Genomic DNA, 19,414 nt, shown 5'->3' with positions numbered 1-19,414 from the left:
CTGTTGAGTCTGCTGAACGCAGCCAATAGATACGAAACAGAGTGGAGCAGAGAGGAGTAAGGCTAATTCTGCAATGTGCTCTTCGTTTTCCGTTTCTTGCTGTTTGTCTCTTGCCTTCTTGATCAAAAAGGCAAGAGACAAACAGCAAGAAACGGGAAACAAAGAGCACATTGTAGAGTTAAGCTAAATTCTGCTTAACCTTCAAGCTGTCACTAAAGTCACTAGATGTCACTTTAGCTGTCACTAGAGTCCTAGATTTATCTGGGATTCTAGCTGTCACCACGTTCACGTCGTTCGCGCCAAGAGTTTCGTCGACGGTCAAGTTGGGTTAGGCAATAGTTGCCATAGCGACCACTTGCGTGACAATCTAATCGACTAGCGTTTCACGTTCCACAAGTTTATGTATAAGTATCTATTTACGTTTCACGAGATTTTTTTCGACAAATAGCAACAAATAGTAAATGAGTTCCTTAAACACAAGACAATACACGGTTATCGCAATCCTGCAATATGTTATATTGCTCTTTGATGTTTGCATAAATTCGTTCGCGAGCTTCGCCAGGCAACATCCAACTGACCTGCTGGTACTTTATGTGTGCGTAATCATTTTTTATAATTTTCGTTGCGCCTTTATTGTGACGACCTATTCATTGTTGTGGAATTGCGTTTAATCGATGCAACAATTTCAGGATTCAAGACTTTTGCCTCATCGTAGCTCTCACGTTGCTCCTAGTAAATTTCTTTTCCACTTACATCTTCCAGGTGAACCTATATATTTAAGTTTGTAGCCAAATGTTATTCTTTACATTTATGTATTTTCATGAGTAGAATTTATTCCAAGAAGAATCGCTCATCGCTCAAGTTTTGTTCTTTTTTTTTTTTTAAGTTTTTTTTATGTCAGTAAGTAAGAAACTGATAATTTGATAATAATTCTTTACATATTCTCTGCTTTAATTAATTAAAAACACAAACTGTCTTCTTATATTCATAATGTAAATTATAGAGTCAATTTTATGTTGACATAAAAAATCTTGAAATTAAGAGAAAAAACAGAAATTGACTGACGATTATCTTTCTCGAAATATACGAAATTACAGGAAAATCAGAGTAAGGAATGTTATACTGCAAATTTACAGCGTGTTAATCTATTAAAAATATATTTTACAAGTGAAGAGCAGACTTAAGAAATGCGCTTTGTCCAAAATTTGCAATTTTTAGAAAAAGGACAAAGAAAACTGACACACTTTACAGAAAATAACGATGTGTCAATCAGTAGGATGTTAAAAGTTAAAAAAAATTACTTAAAAAAATGCTAAAGGTGTAAAGAAATGAATTTGTTTGCTTTTAGTTAAAGGACATAATGCACTTTGAATGTCTAGGCTCCTTTCAATATATAAATTGACAGTGAAAAAATGCTCTGAATATTTCAGATTAGCTTAAAATATAAATATTTCATCACTAAACACTACATCATCTCTCTAATATAGAAGATAAAATTGGGTCCTGATAAAACGAATTATACAGGGCCTACAATAGAAGTCATAGACGGTCGTGAGATCTTAAGTTATAAAAATTAATCGATTATTTTTCTCATATTAAATTGTGATTGGTCAATTTTCTAAGACTTCTATTGTAGACCCCACATTAATTTTCACATATAATGTAGCTTATAATGTGGTGAACAAAAGATATAGACTCAATAATGGATATTTTTTGAGCTGTAGTATATCAAATGTGCTCTGTGTGAGTTTTACATTTTTGATATACCAAGCTCAAAAAAAATTATCCATTATTGAGCTTTGTCTATAACGATATCTTTATTCGCCGCATTATAAACTGTAATGTCGTTATATGTGAAAAAACTGACTCAATTCACTCAATTTTTCATACAATTAAAAAGCGTGGGATTCCTTAAGCAAAATGCCAGCAAAATTGTAATAGAATATATGATGGCAGACCAATCATGAAAACCAAGCAGAATTTGCCATTTCATAACCATTTAATTTAAATGATATTGGATAATATAAATGATAATCTACTATGTCGGCAAACTTTGTTGGTGGAACGCAAGCTTAATTTGGGTGCGATTGACATCTGCTATAATATTCTGTTTAAAACTAGAACTACTAAATTATGCTTACTGATTGACAAGTTTTTACACCTATATCATGTACATTTGACAGAGATATGTAAACCAGGTTTCATTTTCAGGCAGGTTTGATACAGCTACTGTACACAAGATTCCGTATGACATTAGTATTATGCATTATCTACATGATGTTATCAATCAGTTTGCATACATGGCACATCAGTATACATTGGTCAATGCCGTTAAAACATTATTGGACAAAAGAATTTCACACTCTTCATTCTGCACATAGAACAGGTACAATATTAGAAAACTTAGAACATTATCTTAGAACGTTGATAAATAAATGGTAATTCAGGATATTTACAAAGTTGCAGTGCTGTATTATTACTTTTATAAAAGAGCCTCTCTGAGAATCGGTGATCCAAGATTCTACAAAAGTTCTGCTTGGGTACAAAAGCAATTGAGTATTCCGTGATTACATGCAAATAAAATTTCAATGAGACATAAAGGGTAATTGTAGCTCTGATAAAACATAGATGTAAGAATATATCTGTGTATTTCAAATTTACTATTTTAAGCTATTTATACAATGTCTTTGTATTTATACAAATTTATATGACTATATAACATAGATGAAACGAAGATATATCCATATATTAATTTCTAAATTCATATATTATACAAACATTGTACAATTTATATACATTGTGTAAAAAAAACTTTTATTACAAACTTTTTATATACATATTTTTATATTTGTATGTTCTATATGTCTTTCGAGATCGAGGAAAAGATGATTTTATACATTATTCAAAAATGATTGTGCCAATGCACACATTAATATATTAATGGAAAATAAATCATTACTCTATACTTTTTATAGATTATTTTTTGTGTTATTTTAATTAGCCTCGAGCAATTTATATATATGATCACTCATATCAACAGGGTGGTCCATAAGACCCTGTGCACAATAGAAGGAATAAAGAATAAACGATTCTAACCTATCAGAAATCGGATACATAGGAATACATGGTTTCTAATAGGTCGAAATCGTTTATTCTTTATTCTTAATTCCTTATTCCTTCTATTATGCGCAGGGCCTAACTCTTAAATTAATATTTTTGAGAATGAGAGGATGAAATATTAAACTAAAAATTCCTTTACCAAATTTTGGCTCAGACTATGTATAAATCAATAAATGGGTAAGTTATTTATCTACGCATTTATTTATTAATATGAAAAATTATAATAAAATTTTAATCGGGGGAATATACAGTAAGAGCAAAGAACCTCATAGTATACTGCCCTCCTGCGTATTCCGGCTGGGCACAATCTGATTGATCAACTTTAATCCTTAATAACTCAATAAATAATGGCTTGAGCCAAAATTGGGAAAAGAACTTTTAGTTCAAAAATTCATCCTCTTTCACTCTCAGAAATATTAATTAAGAGTTATGAGACACCCTGTATATATCACTGTATATTATACAAAGTTCCAATCATAATATCTGGCTGATAACTTATCTATTTAATTGTATACTAGAATTTGTTAATAAATTCAAAATAATTAAAATTTAAGACAAATAATTGTGTAAGTATATTATATTTATCTGTGACTTATTATATGTGACCTAATATTGTCTTTATCTTTATATTAATATAAAATCATAAAATTAAAAACTCTTAATAGCATGAGATATATATATAGAATTATATTACAAATTTTCATAGTTATTTTTTAGTGTAATGAGAAATGATTCCGATTATACATTGAACATTTTTTGATAATAAATGTTTATAGGAAATGTAGCAAATGTTGTTTGTTTATACACTTTAAACTTTAAACTAATAACAATACCAAATAATATAAGCAATGAAATACAATTATATGTTATTAGATATTTTATCAAATTTATATTAAAAAGAAAAATACAACGAACTCTCACACAATCTAGGATAGTATTATATTAAAACATAAAATACATGAATGGTTAAAATATGAACAAGACTTTTTTGCAAAAAGAAATTAATATTAGTAGGCATATTTACATTGAGTGATAGGTGGGACTGTCTATTTACGTCCTAACATAATTGTAGGCTATTGTTCGGGTATTCGCATGATGCGCATGATGCATCTTTTACCCTTGTTATTCACCAAATGTTAAACAAGAATAAATGATGCTTTATGCACATCATGCGTGAAACGGAACGCAGCCATTGTAAAGTTTTGTTCACCCTTATAAAATATAATTTATTATTAACTTTCAAACCGTACACTAGCGCGAATTCGCACCACGAAAATTTTCAATTTGTGACAGTTGCGTATGAACAGTTGCCGTGGTTTATCCGCACTACGTTAAATATGCTTTTTCATTAAATTTGAGTGATACCATTGGATTTGTGAGAAAATTATACCTCAGAAAAAAGTGGTTTTAAAGAAATTTCTGTTTTAATCTTCAAGAGAGGCTTACAATTAAAAATGTCAAATCCCAATTCGCACCTGTGTATCATTAGTAGATACTCAAGGGAGATGTACGGTTTGAAGGTTAACAGTTATTATTAATCGTAATAACTGTATTTTCTATACATGATTTTTCTGTAACGAACAAACTTTAGAATTGGTCACACAAACATTTGATCTTAACATTTATTTCTCAATTTCATGTGAATGTGATGTATTAAAATGTATAAAAGAGCGATTCTACTTCTCGATCAAAAATGTTTCAAGACAATCTAAATATTTTTTATTGTGCAAAATATGATTTTAAATAAATTCTTTTTAAGAAAATCTAGAAGTTTACGTAAAAATAATTTACAGTGATTTCTACCAGAGAGATCCTTCTTATATCGGTTTCTATTAATTCTATTATAAATTAAAAGTTAAATTATGCAAAAACTCTATTGCATTAATCTCACCTTATATGTAATGTACCTCGTATTTCGCTTATTGGGTAATGATCGATAATTTTTATATCGAATCTTAGGAATGTCATATTCAATAAAAGTAAAAACAAAATTAACATTCTTCGTATCTTAGATCCTTACATAATATGTACATTGTATACAGAATTAGAGAAAGTTATACAAAGAGTTTACTTGCACATATATGTCACTTTGGACTAAATTATTGCAAGTAAATCCGATACATCGTTTGTGAAAATATCCTATATACAGCGAGATATTTTTCAGACAGCGTCTTGCAGGCTCAGAAACTTTTTTTACATCTGCATAGTATGATTACCATGCAAAAAGAGTAATTTGTCAATCAGATGAGGCGGCAAAGTTGCTCGCCTTGTATCATATTGAATCTGCACGTCTGGCGGGATGCGTGAAGGTGGTGCGCAACAAGCGGGCACACAATGATATTTGCTCACTAATTTTGCCAGATTCGGACATTTCGCAGACACCTTCGACCACCATTGTAGCGGACAATAATCGAGAGGTGCCGTAGGTTCCGATTGATATTGAACAATTTCGAGGTCAGCTTTTTCCTCCGCGGGCATACCGGCCTTTGTAGTGCATAGGCTACCAAGTAAGAACTCCATACCTGTAATTAAGAATCGATCTAAAATGTCTATTTCACGTCGCCTGCATAATTGGAGATGCGTTATATGTAATTATCTAAAAAAAAAAAAAAATACCTGAGACTTTAGTTTTTTTACTTGGTACTGCCTCATCTTCAGTCTTTATCGAAACATCCCCAGATTCTTCCTGAATCAATTTCGTCAACATTCGCTTTATAGGTGTGCTGACTACACTTTTATCTTCTTCAGTGACATATGGCATTGTTTTAAATCTGTAATATAAAAATTAAATATATGTACATAATAAGATAGATGTTTCCAAAGTGAGTTACTTCAATTAGTAGGATGCTGCCTGGCTTACAATAAAATGCTCAAAAGTGACCTTCATTGATTTCAATGAAACTTGGCAGGATTATAGTGTGTTCCCCTGAATATAATTATCATCCTTACTTGGACGTCAACCATTTCTGAGATATTTCAATATTAAATTTAGCAGCAGCAATTCATTAGAATTTGTACGCGAGTTTATGATGCTTCAAAAATTTATATTATATAATATTTGTTTTTATCAAAACCTTCATCTTAAAATTTGTAAAGGTAGAAATGTGTAATAAAAATAATTAATTTTTTATCTCAATAATTATTCCTATTATAAAATATTATACGACAAAAAAATTAATTGCTAGTGAGGTTTAAATTCGAATTTATAAATTAAGAAGCAGTTACCATATCCACTACGCTACAACTATTCAAGTAAATAAACGTTTTAAGGCTCCGGAGTAGTGATCACAGCCGTATAGAATTGTGACGAATCAGAAGCGAGAAATGACACGTTAATTTTTATTATGTGCCATTTATAAATAAAGACAATTTGGATAAAACAAAATGATGAGATTGCTTTAAAACAGTCAGTGAATAATCATAAAAAGTGATAAAAGGCACAGTGTAAGTGAAAATAAACCACGCATGCGCATTGAATAAAAGCACTTCATGTGCCTTTTATCACTTTTTAAGATTATTTACTGATTGTCAGGGGGGATAAGCATAGTTTTCGTCGATTTTTACAAATGTTTTAAACAGGGTACTCAAATCTTATAAAAGCATTCCCTGAGAATTCCAGATTTTTCCATAAATTTTATTCAACATTCCAGATAAAATTAGAGATAAAATTTCTAAACAGATAATTCAAAAATTATATATACAGAGTGTCCCGTAAGTTTTTGCCAAGCGCTTTTGAGTAGATAGAGCAGACTAAACTGAGTCGAAAAGTCCTCCACCATTTTGCAATTTCCGCAATATCAAGCATCAATTTCGATCACGTGATCTATTTTGATGCTAAAAATTAGCGTCGAGCATCAACATGAAAAAGCACCTTTAATCGTACAACTTCACTGATTCACCGATAAGACTTAAGACTACCGACTACCGACTCATTGAAGAATCGGCATATGCGAGGTTTTCTACACATCTAGTGATTCTAAAATCTGAAATCGTAAGAAATTGACCAATTATAATCGATTATTCTCCTCACATTCAACTACGATTGGTCTATGTCTTACGATTTCAGACTTTATGACCACTACGACTCCTATTGTAGACCATGTATTATCCCTTCACATGCTGTTAGCATACCACAAACGGCTGATCGGCTGCTATCTGGCATTAGGGTCTAGTCAAACTTGCATTATTTATTAAAAAAAATGGTCAAAGAAATGATTCTGTCAAACAAAATAGAGAGAGAATTTAAAATTAAAAATAGAATTCGAAAAATTTCTCTTATAATTTCAACAAGATTCCATGAGAATTCCAGATTTTCCAAGTTTTCCCCGGTAGAGGACACCCTGTTTAAAGCTCATCGTTTTGTTTTATCCGAATTGTCTTTATTTATAAATGGCATGTAATAAAAATTAACGTGTCATTTCTCGCTTCTAACGTCACTATTCATTATGATTGTGGTCACTACTCAGGAGCCTTAATAAATTCTCATAAAAACTATTATATATACAGCTATTAAATTTAATATTGAAGTATCTCGAAAACGTGGTTGACCGTATACACCCAAATAAGGGTATAATTATATTCAGGGGAACACTTTGTAATCCTGTCGAGTTTTATTGAAATCAATAAGGACTACTTCTGAATCTTTCCTTTTCAGCGTGAATACAGTCGTTAAGTTCCAGTTTCAATTCCCAGTTCTTATCTCACGTATGTTTCAGTTTTATAAGTTCATTAAAGAGTCGAAAGTTAAGAGTGAAAGAGTGTACACAAGGTGTACAATGGTAACGCGTTTTAAAATTAAATATTAGAATTTAGATGTATAAATAATTTCCGCGGATTTTTTTCGAAAATATATTTATTAATACATTTATTATACATATATAAAAGAAATGGTACAAACATTTCAAAATATTTGTCTTTCGAATCTATCACTTTGCAATTTTTCAGACAGTATATGAATGTCAAAGTGAAGAAATGCTTCGGTGCGTGTTTATCGTTTACATCAAAATATTCATTTTAAAATCTTTTAAACCAATCTTGGTATGGTCTTTCAGATGCAATTTTATATAAAATAGCGATTGAACGTAATTGAATAGACCCATAAGTAAGAACCGATCGCGCGGTGAGCAAGCCCCACATTCCGAAACCCACCGAAAAATAAATTGTTGCAACCTTTTTGCAGCCGAATGTACATACGTATGGTCTGTTTTCTGTTTCTGCACTAGACTGCACTAGAGTCCCGTACTAGAACTCTCTTTCTCGACAAATATCAAACATATACCTATCTCACTTTAAGTTGCAAAAGTGTATACTAGTTCAGCCACAAAAAAACAGGATCTATTATTAACACATTCACAAATAGAGGGCCGAGAGACAATGGAAGGAATAAGAAATTTGCTCCTTACTCCTTTCATTGTATTTAAGCCCTAAACTTTCACATTAATATACCTGGGATCCAAAGTAGTTGCAATTTGTAGAAACGACGTAACATTGGAATCCGCATATCGTTCGCACAACATATCCGACAAGGATTCTTTAAAAGTCTTAGCTGTGCCACTGTCTGATTCTTTTACTTTAAGATGCGAAGATACAAGTTGCCAAAGTAATGGTTTCAATAGGGATATCAGAGGCATTTTTTCTTCGCTTAACGTCATAATGGTAACTTTGAACGGTGCGAGAACATTGACGATATCTTCCATAATTTTCCACTGTTCGTTGGAGATTTCAAACATTTCATGATCTATCTCGTCGGTACTTTCTAATACAGAGACAATCATGTTACGACGCGCAATTATTTGTTCCAGCATCGTGTACGTAGACATCCATATGGCTGGATAATCTAAGACTATAGTATTTTCATCGAACTACAATAAGAAGAGTAATAATATTAAAAAATTTATCAAATTTCACTTATCAATTTTATACATATACGCTAGAAAAAAAAATTGAGCCTTTAGCAAAACCGTTTAATTGAAACATCTTTCAAACAGCAACCAGATACCTCGTTTTATATTGTACAATAAAAATATTTAGTTGCTTGGGCGAAATAAATTTTGATGCTTTATAAATAATAAAAAATATTTGTTTATACTAATTAAGCAGTTTTGTTGGGTACATTTTAACCAAATATTTTGTTGTTGCAGAAAAATTTTGGTTCATAAAACATTTTTAATTATTAGTAAACATTAAATCGTATATATACGCGTGTTAGGATAAAAATATTTTTGATGCCAAATATTAATTGATAGCATTACGAAAATACCTGATCTGACAATTGTTCTTGCATAGTCAAGGTTTCAAGTGCACGTGGATGGCTTACGATAGCACCAATAACCGATCTGCATTTGGCTAACGTTTGCGATACTTGAGGACTCTCGAAGCAAGCCTGCGCGCACATTTGTAGAGTATGAAGCAAGCACGGCACCACAGTCAAGCCAAGGTTAGTTAGCGCCGCGAGCAAGTTTGTTCTTGAAGTACTAACGACCGCTGCCGTTATTTTCTCTACTTTAAACTCCCATTCACGTAACAGAGAGTCTATGACATTTCCCCAATGGGATTCCTCCCAATCTAGCGGCGCGTGAAGAGTGGTTAAAATCTTACATTCTAAAGTGGCCTCTTCGTCATTTTGATAATAAACCGACATAGTAACGAAATTCTCATTGTTATTGGACCGCCACTCCTCAATGGTCAATGCCAGTTCCGAGGCGACGTAGGACAAGGAAGTTCTCACCGATTCCCGGAAGGTATCATATATTCCGGGTACTATCTCTTCTTCCAGCTTGTTCTTGCTGGGGATCTCGCAAGGTGAACGTAGGGTCGCTACTAGCCTTTGGAATCCACGTCCCTCTACGATCTCGGGCAATTGCAAATCCATAATTAGAAAGTCCGCTATAGCTTCCGACACAGTTTTTACATCGACCGACTGGTTGACATTCTCCTCCATGAGGAAGGCCACATTCTGGCCGTTACTGTTAATACCAGAGCCACCCTTGATCATTACTCTCAGTGGTTGACCAATGGTGATATCGTCCTCCATGTTTGACAGACTTATGTTAGGATCTGTAACAAATTGTATGTCACCGTCTATCTGAACGGTACCGTCTGCGTTAGTAGTATAGATATATTTAGCAGGGCTCAGGCCCTTGAGCAGCTTCTTCTGCATCTTTCGCTCCTTGTTGTCCAGCGAGAGGATCTGTTTCGTAGCCGGGAGATTGGACGATTCGAGGTCCCTCAGTTCCTGAGCGTGCTTGTTCTGCAGATGCATGCGCAGGTTGCTGGTATTACGATTGTAGGCGATCTGCGTCTTGCACAGGATGCAGACGATCTTTACCTTGGTGAGAATGTCGCCGTCGTCGGTGGCTGGAAACCCAAAGAATTTCCAGTAAATACTCCGCATCGACGGCGGCACCACCAATTTCTTATACGTATACGTGTGCTTCTCCTCCATCATTTTCGCCAGTACCATTTGTATATCATCCTTGTTGTCGTCCGACGTGCCTGGCTTCGCCGCCGGGTTATTGACCAACGTTTGTTTGTTACCCTCCATGCCGTAGTACCGTATACACTCGAGTACGATCACCAATCACCGATCACCGATCATCGATCACCGGCATGTAGGCACGTACGTCGTTTTATGGCCTATGGCAGGAGAGCGAGGGTCCACCACGTGCGAATCCAATAATCCAATTACGACATTCGATCAATCTCAGGATGAAATGTCGCAATGCAATTCATATCGCACGCCACTGCAGGCCACTGCGGGCCACGGGAGAAGGCAACGAGGCATCGCGTAGCGTCGACCGTCGGTCGCCTCTGGTCGCCTCTGGTCGCCTCCGGTCGCCTCCGGTCGCCTCCGGTCGCCTCCGGTCGCCTCGCCAGTCGCCGGACGCCGCGCCGGCGACGCGAGTGCGAATCTGCGAATGCCTGCGAACTGCGACCAATTTTACCGCGAACGCGCTGCTTCGATATATCCGATTCCTCCCCTCGTACATACGCATGCACCTACGACGACGTTGTTCGGTTACTCTTTTTCGCGGCTATCGAAGTTCAATTCAACTCGCGTCGAAAGGCAACGATGGCCCCGGCGATCAGCTATCGACTTATTACCTGCGACGATGCGATATCGACTTTTGTACCGTTCGTTTCGCGAGAGGAGTATCGTTTAATCGTTATATCTAATAGACCTCGCCCGATCGATTCGAGTATTATACCGTAATGGCGGCAATGACGAATGGGAAATGGGAGTTGGGACGCGTTCGCTAATGAACATTCGAGCAACGACGCGCGACCAAACGCGTATACGCGTATATGCACGTATGTACGTATGTACATATCATCACAGCTTCTATGACACTACGTTTATACGGCTCGATTTACGCCCAAGTTATAACATCGATCGATGTTATGAAACAGGCCAATCATAGCTGTGCTTTTGAAGAATGGAATGACTGTGATTGGTCAGTTTCCTGACATCATTTTTCGACACTAGGGTACGTTCTAAGGACGAGTATGTTCCAAGGTGTAAATGTAATCTATAACTAGATAAACTAAACTAGACCGCTGACTCATTCTCATTAGCCCTAGAGAACCTCTAATCAGAGTCGCGACATCAGACAGCCAGTTTTGATTGGTCCGCCAATCTTCAGCAATTCCCGCCTATATTCGAATGTCTATATTGTAGGAATTGGCGATGCGCGTATCGATACGCTAAGGCTGCCTTCCCATGGAGAAAGAAACCACGCGGAACGGAATACGAGGGTTATCATCCTCGTCCTATCTCTTTTCTGTCAATATTCCGTTTCGCGTGGTTTCTTTCTCCATGGGAAGGCAGCCTAAGGCCGGAATCAGACTACGCTGATCTACTACCGAAGATCGAGATCGAAGATTGAAAAATTCAAATTTGACCAATCGAAACGAAAGCAACTAAAATTTCTTCGTCCTTATTGGTCAAATTTCAATCCTCAACCTCCAATGCGCGTAGTCTGATTCCGGCCTAAGGGTGAAATCACACATTCCGAATAGCGCTGATTGGTTGCTTCAACGACGCATTCTCTCTATTCCGCAGTCTTTTTCCGCACCGTGTGATTTCACCCTTAAGTTACCAACACTGAACATCCCTGACGCGTATCAAGGGAGTCGATTGCGTATTTTGAAATGAGGTGAAAATCAGAAAATTACAAAAGTGAGCGAATTCACTAGTTATTGACCGATTGAATTACGAGTATTCTCTAGTGAATTTGCTCACTTTTGTAATTTTCACCTTATTTCGAGATACACAATCGACCTCGAGTGGCTCGAGTTCCACGTCGTGGCATCGGGCTTTTAGCTTGTATCTCGGTGGTTGCGGTTTGCGAGACAGAGCGATGCCTTTCCACGCTTTTCTCGGTCAGATTCGTTCCTTTCAGAGGTATTTCGGACAAAAACGCGTCGAATCAGCTTGATTTCATCGATTTCCGATAGTGACGCAGCTAAAAACTAAACGATTACCTTTTTATTTGTTAGGTTAGGTTGAGCGAAGCTGGTTATTTATTCGCGGAAACGAGTTTCACGTGTATGAAATTCGAGAAGCTTACGTATCCGTTGTCAATGACACGCTGATTCGAGACTGCCGATCTGAGAGATGCGTCTATCAAAAGAGTTTGGATTGCTACTGCTTCTGATATTATGGCGGTTAATCAATGTGATTGTGGTACAGACTGCTCACGTGCCGGACGAGTACTGGCAGTCGCTGGAAGTGGCTCATCGTTTGGCATTCGGTTATGGATACCTCACATGGGAATGGACAACAATGATTCGTAGTTACATGTATCCGTTTCTCATATCGATCCTTTATCAGATACTTTCCAAACTTTCCTTGGATTATGTGCTGCTGTTGACGATGCTGCCCCGTGTCTTTCAAGCTATTCTCGTCGCCTATGCGGATTACAGATTTTACCAATGGACCAAAAACAAGTGGATGCTCGTCTCCTTGTGCTTGAATCCATTCTGGTATTATTGTGCCACTAGGACACTGATAAACTCAGTGGAAACTGCATGTACTATTATAGCATTATCAATTCATCCGATACTAGGGAGAGAAATTTCCATACTAAGCTTAAAATATATGTGGATCGTAGGTTTTCTCTGTATGGCAAGACCCACCGCTGCAATCATGTGGCTTCCTTTGTATTACATTCACATTCGTTGTCTTCGCTATATTCGTCGCGATGCATTAGAAAAGAAATTACTGCCTGGTCGATGCGTTTTAATATGTTTTACTTGCGCCATAATTTCTATATTGGTAGATTGTTACTGTTATGGAACGTTTGTTATAACTCCTTGGAAGTTCTTCCAAATGAACGTACTTAGGAATGTTGGGAGCACATACGGCATCAAGCACTGGTTATGGTATACTTATACTGCTTTACCTGTGCTACTTGGGTTGCATTTCTTTCCATTCCTGTTTGCTTTCTACTCAATATGTAAGCATCCTTTTTTTCACGCTAAAGAATCGATTATGCTAGTAGTAATCTGTTGGACTTTACTCGTCTATTCGTCATTGTCTCATAAGGAATTTCGATTTATCTTACCGCTTTTGCCATTGTTAATATACACGAGTTTCACTAGTCTTAAACATTTGAACATTAACGCTAATGTACGTAAAAGGATCATAGCGATGTTCATGTGCAGCGATATCATAATTGGATTGTTCATTTCCATGATTCACCAACGTGGCACGTTGACGATAATGGAGGACCTGCGAGACGAAATTACTCGTACAAATATTTCATCGATGGACATGCTGATTTTGACCCCGTGCCACAGCACGCCATTATACAGTCATTTACATGTAAACGTATCAATAAGATTTTTGACATGTGAGCCTAATTTGAGCAACACCGAAAACTACATAGACGAAGCCGATCAGTTCTTTGCAAATGCAACAATCTGGCTCAGAGATAATTATATTAACAATGTGAAAGTTACGTTACCAACTTATGTGATAGCATTTGATAAAGTTGCGAGTGAAATATCTGAATTTTTACGTACTTATAAGTTAATTGGCAAAGAATTTTATACATACAGATCACTAACCGTAGGGAATTACGGAGAAAATATATTATTATATAAGCGTATGTAATATTTATTTTTTATACTACACAATGAATGTGTGTGTGCAAAAAGTATTCATGCAGGGGAGATTTAAAAAAAAAGCCTTATATTTATAGAAAATAAATTAATTAGCAATTTATTAAAAACAAGTACACGTCCCGTCCTGACATAAACAAGAGTATCGCGAAAATAACTATATAATTTACGAGAAATACGAGAAACGCCACTTATTCTCAGAAATATGATTGCGCACCGTTACTACTAAACTTTCAACACAATCCATCTGAAATATTAATAATCCCTCTAAATTTATAATTACATACATCTTAAAATCTCTAAAGATCTTATTGCGAAAAATATTTCGAAACCGGAAGTCGAACCCGGATTCATTTAAAGAATACGTATCTTATTAAATATACATCTAACTTCGACCGTCAAGTGCCCAGACAGCACAGAATGTTTATGATAAATATTTATTAATATTTATTTTTTGAAATGTTATATAGATATTTCCTACATATTTCATATAAAGCTTTATTCGAAATATTAAAATATAGACTAAATATTTTATGTAATATTAATGATAAATATAAATAAACATTTCTAACAAGTATTTTTTACTTGGATTATAATGTCTCATTAAGTATTTTCGCAGCATTTACTATAACATTTACAATAAATATTTATAATATTTATAATAAATGTTTATGATTTGTGCAATCTATAAGACCACAAAAATATATTTACAAAATATTTAAAATAAATCTTATAAATATAAATATACTGTAAACATTTTATAAATATTGTATTGCTGAAATGGGTTAATTGATATAGATTTTAGCGATTTTCAGCAATTTCAGCGATTTATTTTCTTCGAGCAGCAGCATATTCCCTCCACTTACATCGACAAAATTATAAAGAAGCAACATGGCCAATATTTTGAAATTTTGTTTGTGAGTGTTATGAATAATAAGAGAAGATCCGGTCGCTGGGAGCGCGCAATGAGAACATCAAACATTTATACATAATTGCGTTTATTATTAATACAAGCAATGCGTGTTTCTTTCGCGATTTAATTATGTGTAGTAACAAATATTATATAGCAGTTTATTTCGAATTATTATTAACCGAGATTAGAGAAGCTATCGTGTGAAGGACACCGCCTAAGCTAATCATTAGGCGTGTAATTATCTACGTTGGTGATTGCGAGGCACCACCTGAGCTGATCGTCAGGCAAAACTTAGCTTATGACGCACTGTTAAAGCGGTCCCGCGGCTGGCCCCAAACGCTCAATAGGGCAACCTATCCGAGCTGATTCATCGGATCATTGTGGGGGCAATCAACAGCCTGAGCTAATCTTTAGGCGGATTTCGAAGGATCCGTCGAGTTCGTCAACCTGTTCGTGCGAAACGATTGCGCAGACAACGCCAAGTCGTTATCCCGGCAACAGGTTATTCTTTCTTACCTGATTAGGTGTTTAATCTTTACTAGGTACATTCGACGAGCTCTCTCGAAGATGGTCTACAGCAAGCTCACCAAAAGTTTCTATAAGCCGTCGCTTACACCCCTTGAAAAAAAAAATCAACATGTCTCCACGATGACAGACAAAGCCTCCAAAACAAAAACAAAAGGAAAACCGCGCGCCTCCATGTGCATAGAATCGGCGCAGATGACATGCGGAACTCGTGCTCTTACCGCGGAAGCGGTTGCAACTAGTAACTCAATTATCCTTTGAGCTACGTCCGAACAGTGAGTAAATAAAATACTGAACGTTTCTAAAAAAAATTCATATCAAAATTTCCTACATAGTAATGTATTTCCTTAGGATATCCTAATTTGATCAGATTGATCCTATTCTGATCCAAAACATTAAATCATCTATATGATTAGCTCAGGACATTTGTAAGTATCAATGTACTAATATAAAACGTCCCTAGGATATCCTATTTTGATCCGAAAAATTTTGATCACTATAAAAATTTTGATAAATAGCATTTTTCAACTATCGACACATTTTACGTATATTATAGAGACATATCTTTGCAATTTAATTGTTAATTTTTTAAATGTATATATAAATATCACACACAGATATACTGAAAACTATCCTTTGTTTCGGGAAGAATTTAAGAGGAATCTAAAGCGAAGCTCGAATTCCGACAAAATCACTAGATGTTGCTGTTTTTCCAGCGCATCGACATGTCTGTATATACTACCACACCAATATCTCACGCAATCTATGATACATTTAGTCGCACATTCGTGTCAATTTTCGTATAACAAATTCGTCGCGATAAAGCGTCTTAAGTCTAATTCTAAGAACTCGACGTTATTTGTTTGTGCAAACTACGTGTTTGTGGATCACTATTTCGTAAGTATAGGTTGCAAAACTTTCGTATCAAGCAAATGTTGTCACGACTTGACAGCTTGAGACGCCATGTTACACTAAGAAATGGTAAAAAATATATCAATTTTGAAATTTTTTGTCGTTCTCGGCATAAACTCCACCTCACAAACACGTATTAATGCTTATATACTTTAATCCTGGAAAAGGATTTTCGAATCTGTAAAAGAGAAAAAGTGTTATACAAAAATTATATGATTTAGTCGATAATACAGGCGGTTTTGGGATCCCCTTAAATTATAAGAAATTTTTTATAAATTATAAGGAATTTCAGGCATTAGACATGTGGCGACTTGGCGAGTAGTAAAGAAAGAATTAAGAGATAGCGCCGGTGTGGTTTGCAGCAACTAGCGCCAATCAGCCGATGATAACATAGTTTTTCGAATTCTCACCGGCGCGTTGCAATGTGTACGCGCAGCTGCAGTTTACAATAACTTACCGAAATAATTTTCTCTTAAGTTTGATCAAAACCGAAATGTCAAATATGCAATATAACGCCTCCACCTTCGGTTTTTCTGTAATTTTGTAAATGTGTATTTTCATGCGTAGAGAATATATTCCGAGAAGGGAAATCGTCACTCAAGTCTCGTTTTTTTTTATTATTTAAGTTTAAAGTTTTTTGATGTCGGTAAGTTAGAAAATGATAATTTAATGACATTTTACAACTGCGCATGCTCTTTAATGTTGTCATTTATCAGTTAATAACATCAATTCAGTTATAAATTAATTATAACTAAATATAAAAAAAATTTCAACTTAATTATATAAGAAAATTCGTGTTTTAATTAATTAAAGCAGAGAATATGCACAGATATACATTTTGAATCATAAACTATATAATTTAAAATACATAGCCAAAGATAGTTCGTGATTCAAAATGTATATCTGCAAATTTTATGTAAGTATCCATAGATATTATTATATCTTAATATTCTTGAAATATTGTTAAAATACTTATAAATATTAATTATTTTTAATTTTGTGCAATTTGAATTCACAATCCAGTAACGAAAAGTTCTTATCAGTCTATGCTACATCCTGTGCTAAAAAAACGTTTCAACGTGATTTTAAATACATATCCAGTTCTACAACTGCGCGCCAAAATTATTTTTAGTTTTTAAACGTATATTTATACTGAACAGATGTAACAGTTTTACAAATTAGAGTAAATGCTGTTATAATACTTTGTAATGTTTATACGATATTACAGTAACATTAAATAAATGTTACTTTTAATAATCGTATAATATTATCAGGAGTGGATATATAACCTTTCATTAATATTTCGAGAATATCATGTAATATTATATAATTTTAGTAAAATATTCTTAAAATGTTACATTTAATATTCTAAGAATATGCCTAAAATATTATTTCATATTAAAAATAATATTGTGCTCTTATAGGGTACATCCGGTCATTGGAATGTTTACCTTAATTTTAGGAAAAATGTTGAGTTTTTACATTTAATATTGAAAAAGGTCTCTCTTAATTTACCTCTTAATAAATTCCTATTTAATGCATTAAATTTTATTTGTACTGGAGATTGTGTATCTTAAAATGAGATGAAAATTATGAAATTGAGCGAATTGATTTGACTGATTGAGCAATATTTATCATTTCATTGGTCAACATGTATAGCGAATTTATTGGCTTTTGTAATTTTCATATTGTTTTAAAATACACAATCAATTCCCTGAACTTTTTATATCGAGGATTTTTCTTCGTTTTGTAAATTTTTTTTTTCCCATAAATAGGTTATAATTTCCTACAATTTTCTAAATTAGCTACTTAACATACAGCTTCTGCGTGATGACAGAGGAATGCGATGAAAGAAGTCAATATCGGCGTTCTTGTTATCGCCAATGAGAAAAAGCGGCATCTCTTGTTCGTCCGACCATCAGTAACCTTAAGCGACTATCGTGAAAAACAGTCATAAACCGGAGGATCTTCCACGCTAAAAACGATCCGTTGAGAAGGGGGAGAGGGATCCCTCCGCTTGGAATAAATGGATACCGTTAGTAAGTAGGACTCGAATCCCAGACTCTCGATGCGGGAACGATAATTCTAACGGTACTTGTACATCGCACTACAGATGCTTCGAAACGCAATTATCCTTGCGGCCGTTCGTTTTTCTCGAATTTACGTAGATTTCTAGCAGCTATGAATGTGCGGATAGCAAATGCTGCGTATATTGAGAGTCCATCAGAAACTTGGAACTTGCTGTTGCCGCCTTATATAGATCTCTGTTATTAATACATACGATATATGTATTTGTATAGCCTTGGTAAGTATAAATAATGTGATCAGATGTTCCGATTTCGGCGTGTTTGTCTCATTGTTCCGCCAAAGATATCAAATATTTATTTTGATATTAATAAAAAGTACACGGAGAGAATTTTCTTTTAACATTTACCCTGAAAATATGGTAATTGTGGTACAATGCAATATTTTAAAGATTTTTACCATGCATTTTAGTAAAATTAATCAAACTTATTTTAAACTCTTTATTGTAGTTTTATCAATGAATGAGAGAGAGATTTACATTAAAATTCTTCGAAATACAATGTTGTTCCACGACTATCCTATTTTCAGGGTAAACTCTAAGAAAAAATTCTCTCCGTGTAACAAAAAGTGCCGCTGAAAAATATTTTATAAATTTTAACCGTTTAAGGCATTTATTGCTTACATGTATATTCACATTTATGGTCATAAAAAGTTTTTTATTTAGTATTGTTTATAAATTTTGTCTAATTGTAAAATCATAAAATGTGTATTTGTCGCTTTCAGTAATGAAGTAAT

The 19,414-nt window shown here is 34.6% G+C and overlaps 3 protein-coding genes across 6 annotated transcripts; 2 read left to right on the top strand and 1 right to left on the bottom strand.

The window, feature by feature from the left end:
* The first annotated feature begins 206 nt into the window (after nucleotides 1–206).
* LOC108730454 (transmembrane protein 138) lies at nucleotides 207–2,686 on the top strand. 3 transcript variants are annotated; one of them, XM_018460163.1, is made up of 4 exons: nucleotides 207–595; nucleotides 690–762; nucleotides 2,212–2,386; nucleotides 2,467–2,686. In XM_018460163.1, exons 1-4 carry the CDS (start codon nucleotides 462–464, stop codon nucleotides 2,565–2,567), a joined length of 483 nt encoding a protein of 160 aa, XP_018315665.1. In that variant the 5' UTR covers nucleotides 207–461; the 3' UTR covers nucleotides 2,568–2,686. The 3 variants fall into 3 exon arrangements, with proteins under 3 accessions (XP_018315665.1, XP_018315664.1, XP_018315666.1); XM_018460162.1 differs by having other exon boundaries at nucleotides 2,461–2,686; XM_018460164.1 differs by having other exon boundaries at nucleotides 2,448–2,566.
* Nucleotides 2,687–5,239: 2,553 nt separating this feature from the next.
* Nucleotides 5,240–10,860, bottom strand: LOC108730440 (zinc finger BED domain-containing protein 1). Of its 2 annotated transcripts, XM_018460146.1 has the most exons (5): nucleotides 10,580–10,655; nucleotides 9,380–10,476; nucleotides 8,566–8,981; nucleotides 5,737–5,891; nucleotides 5,240–5,642 (listed from the first exon to the last, which is right to left on the bottom strand). In XM_018460146.1, the coding sequence occupies exons 2-5, from the start codon at nucleotides 10,379–10,381 to the stop codon at nucleotides 5,314–5,316; spliced, it is 1,902 nt and encodes a 633-aa protein (XP_018315648.1). In that variant the 5' UTR covers nucleotides 10,382–10,476; nucleotides 10,580–10,655; the 3' UTR covers nucleotides 5,240–5,313. The 2 variants fall into 2 exon arrangements, with proteins under 2 accessions (XP_018315648.1, XP_018315647.1); XM_018460145.1 differs by having other exon boundaries at nucleotides 9,380–10,860.
* Nucleotides 10,861–12,259: 1,399 nt separating this feature from the next.
* PIG-B (phosphatidylinositol glycan anchor biosynthesis class B) lies at nucleotides 12,260–14,264 on the top strand. Its single transcript, XM_018460153.1, has 2 exons — nucleotides 12,260–12,523; nucleotides 12,619–14,264. Exon 2 carries the CDS (start codon nucleotides 12,737–12,739, stop codon nucleotides 14,234–14,236), a length of 1,500 nt encoding a protein of 499 aa, XP_018315655.1. The 5' UTR covers nucleotides 12,260–12,523; nucleotides 12,619–12,736; the 3' UTR covers nucleotides 14,237–14,264.
* Nucleotides 14,265–19,414: the final 5,150 nt, after the last annotated feature.

Source organism: Mycetomoellerius zeteki, unplaced genomic scaffold (assembly GCF_001594055.1).
Source record: "Mycetomoellerius zeteki isolate Tzet28-1 unplaced genomic scaffold, Tzet1.0 scaffold92, whole genome shotgun sequence".
Classification (NCBI taxonomy): domain Eukaryota; kingdom Metazoa; phylum Arthropoda; class Insecta; order Hymenoptera; family Formicidae; genus Mycetomoellerius; species Mycetomoellerius zeteki.
The sequence above is the reverse complement of the archived record's forward strand: the minus strand, read 5'-3'. Positions and strand labels throughout refer to the sequence as shown.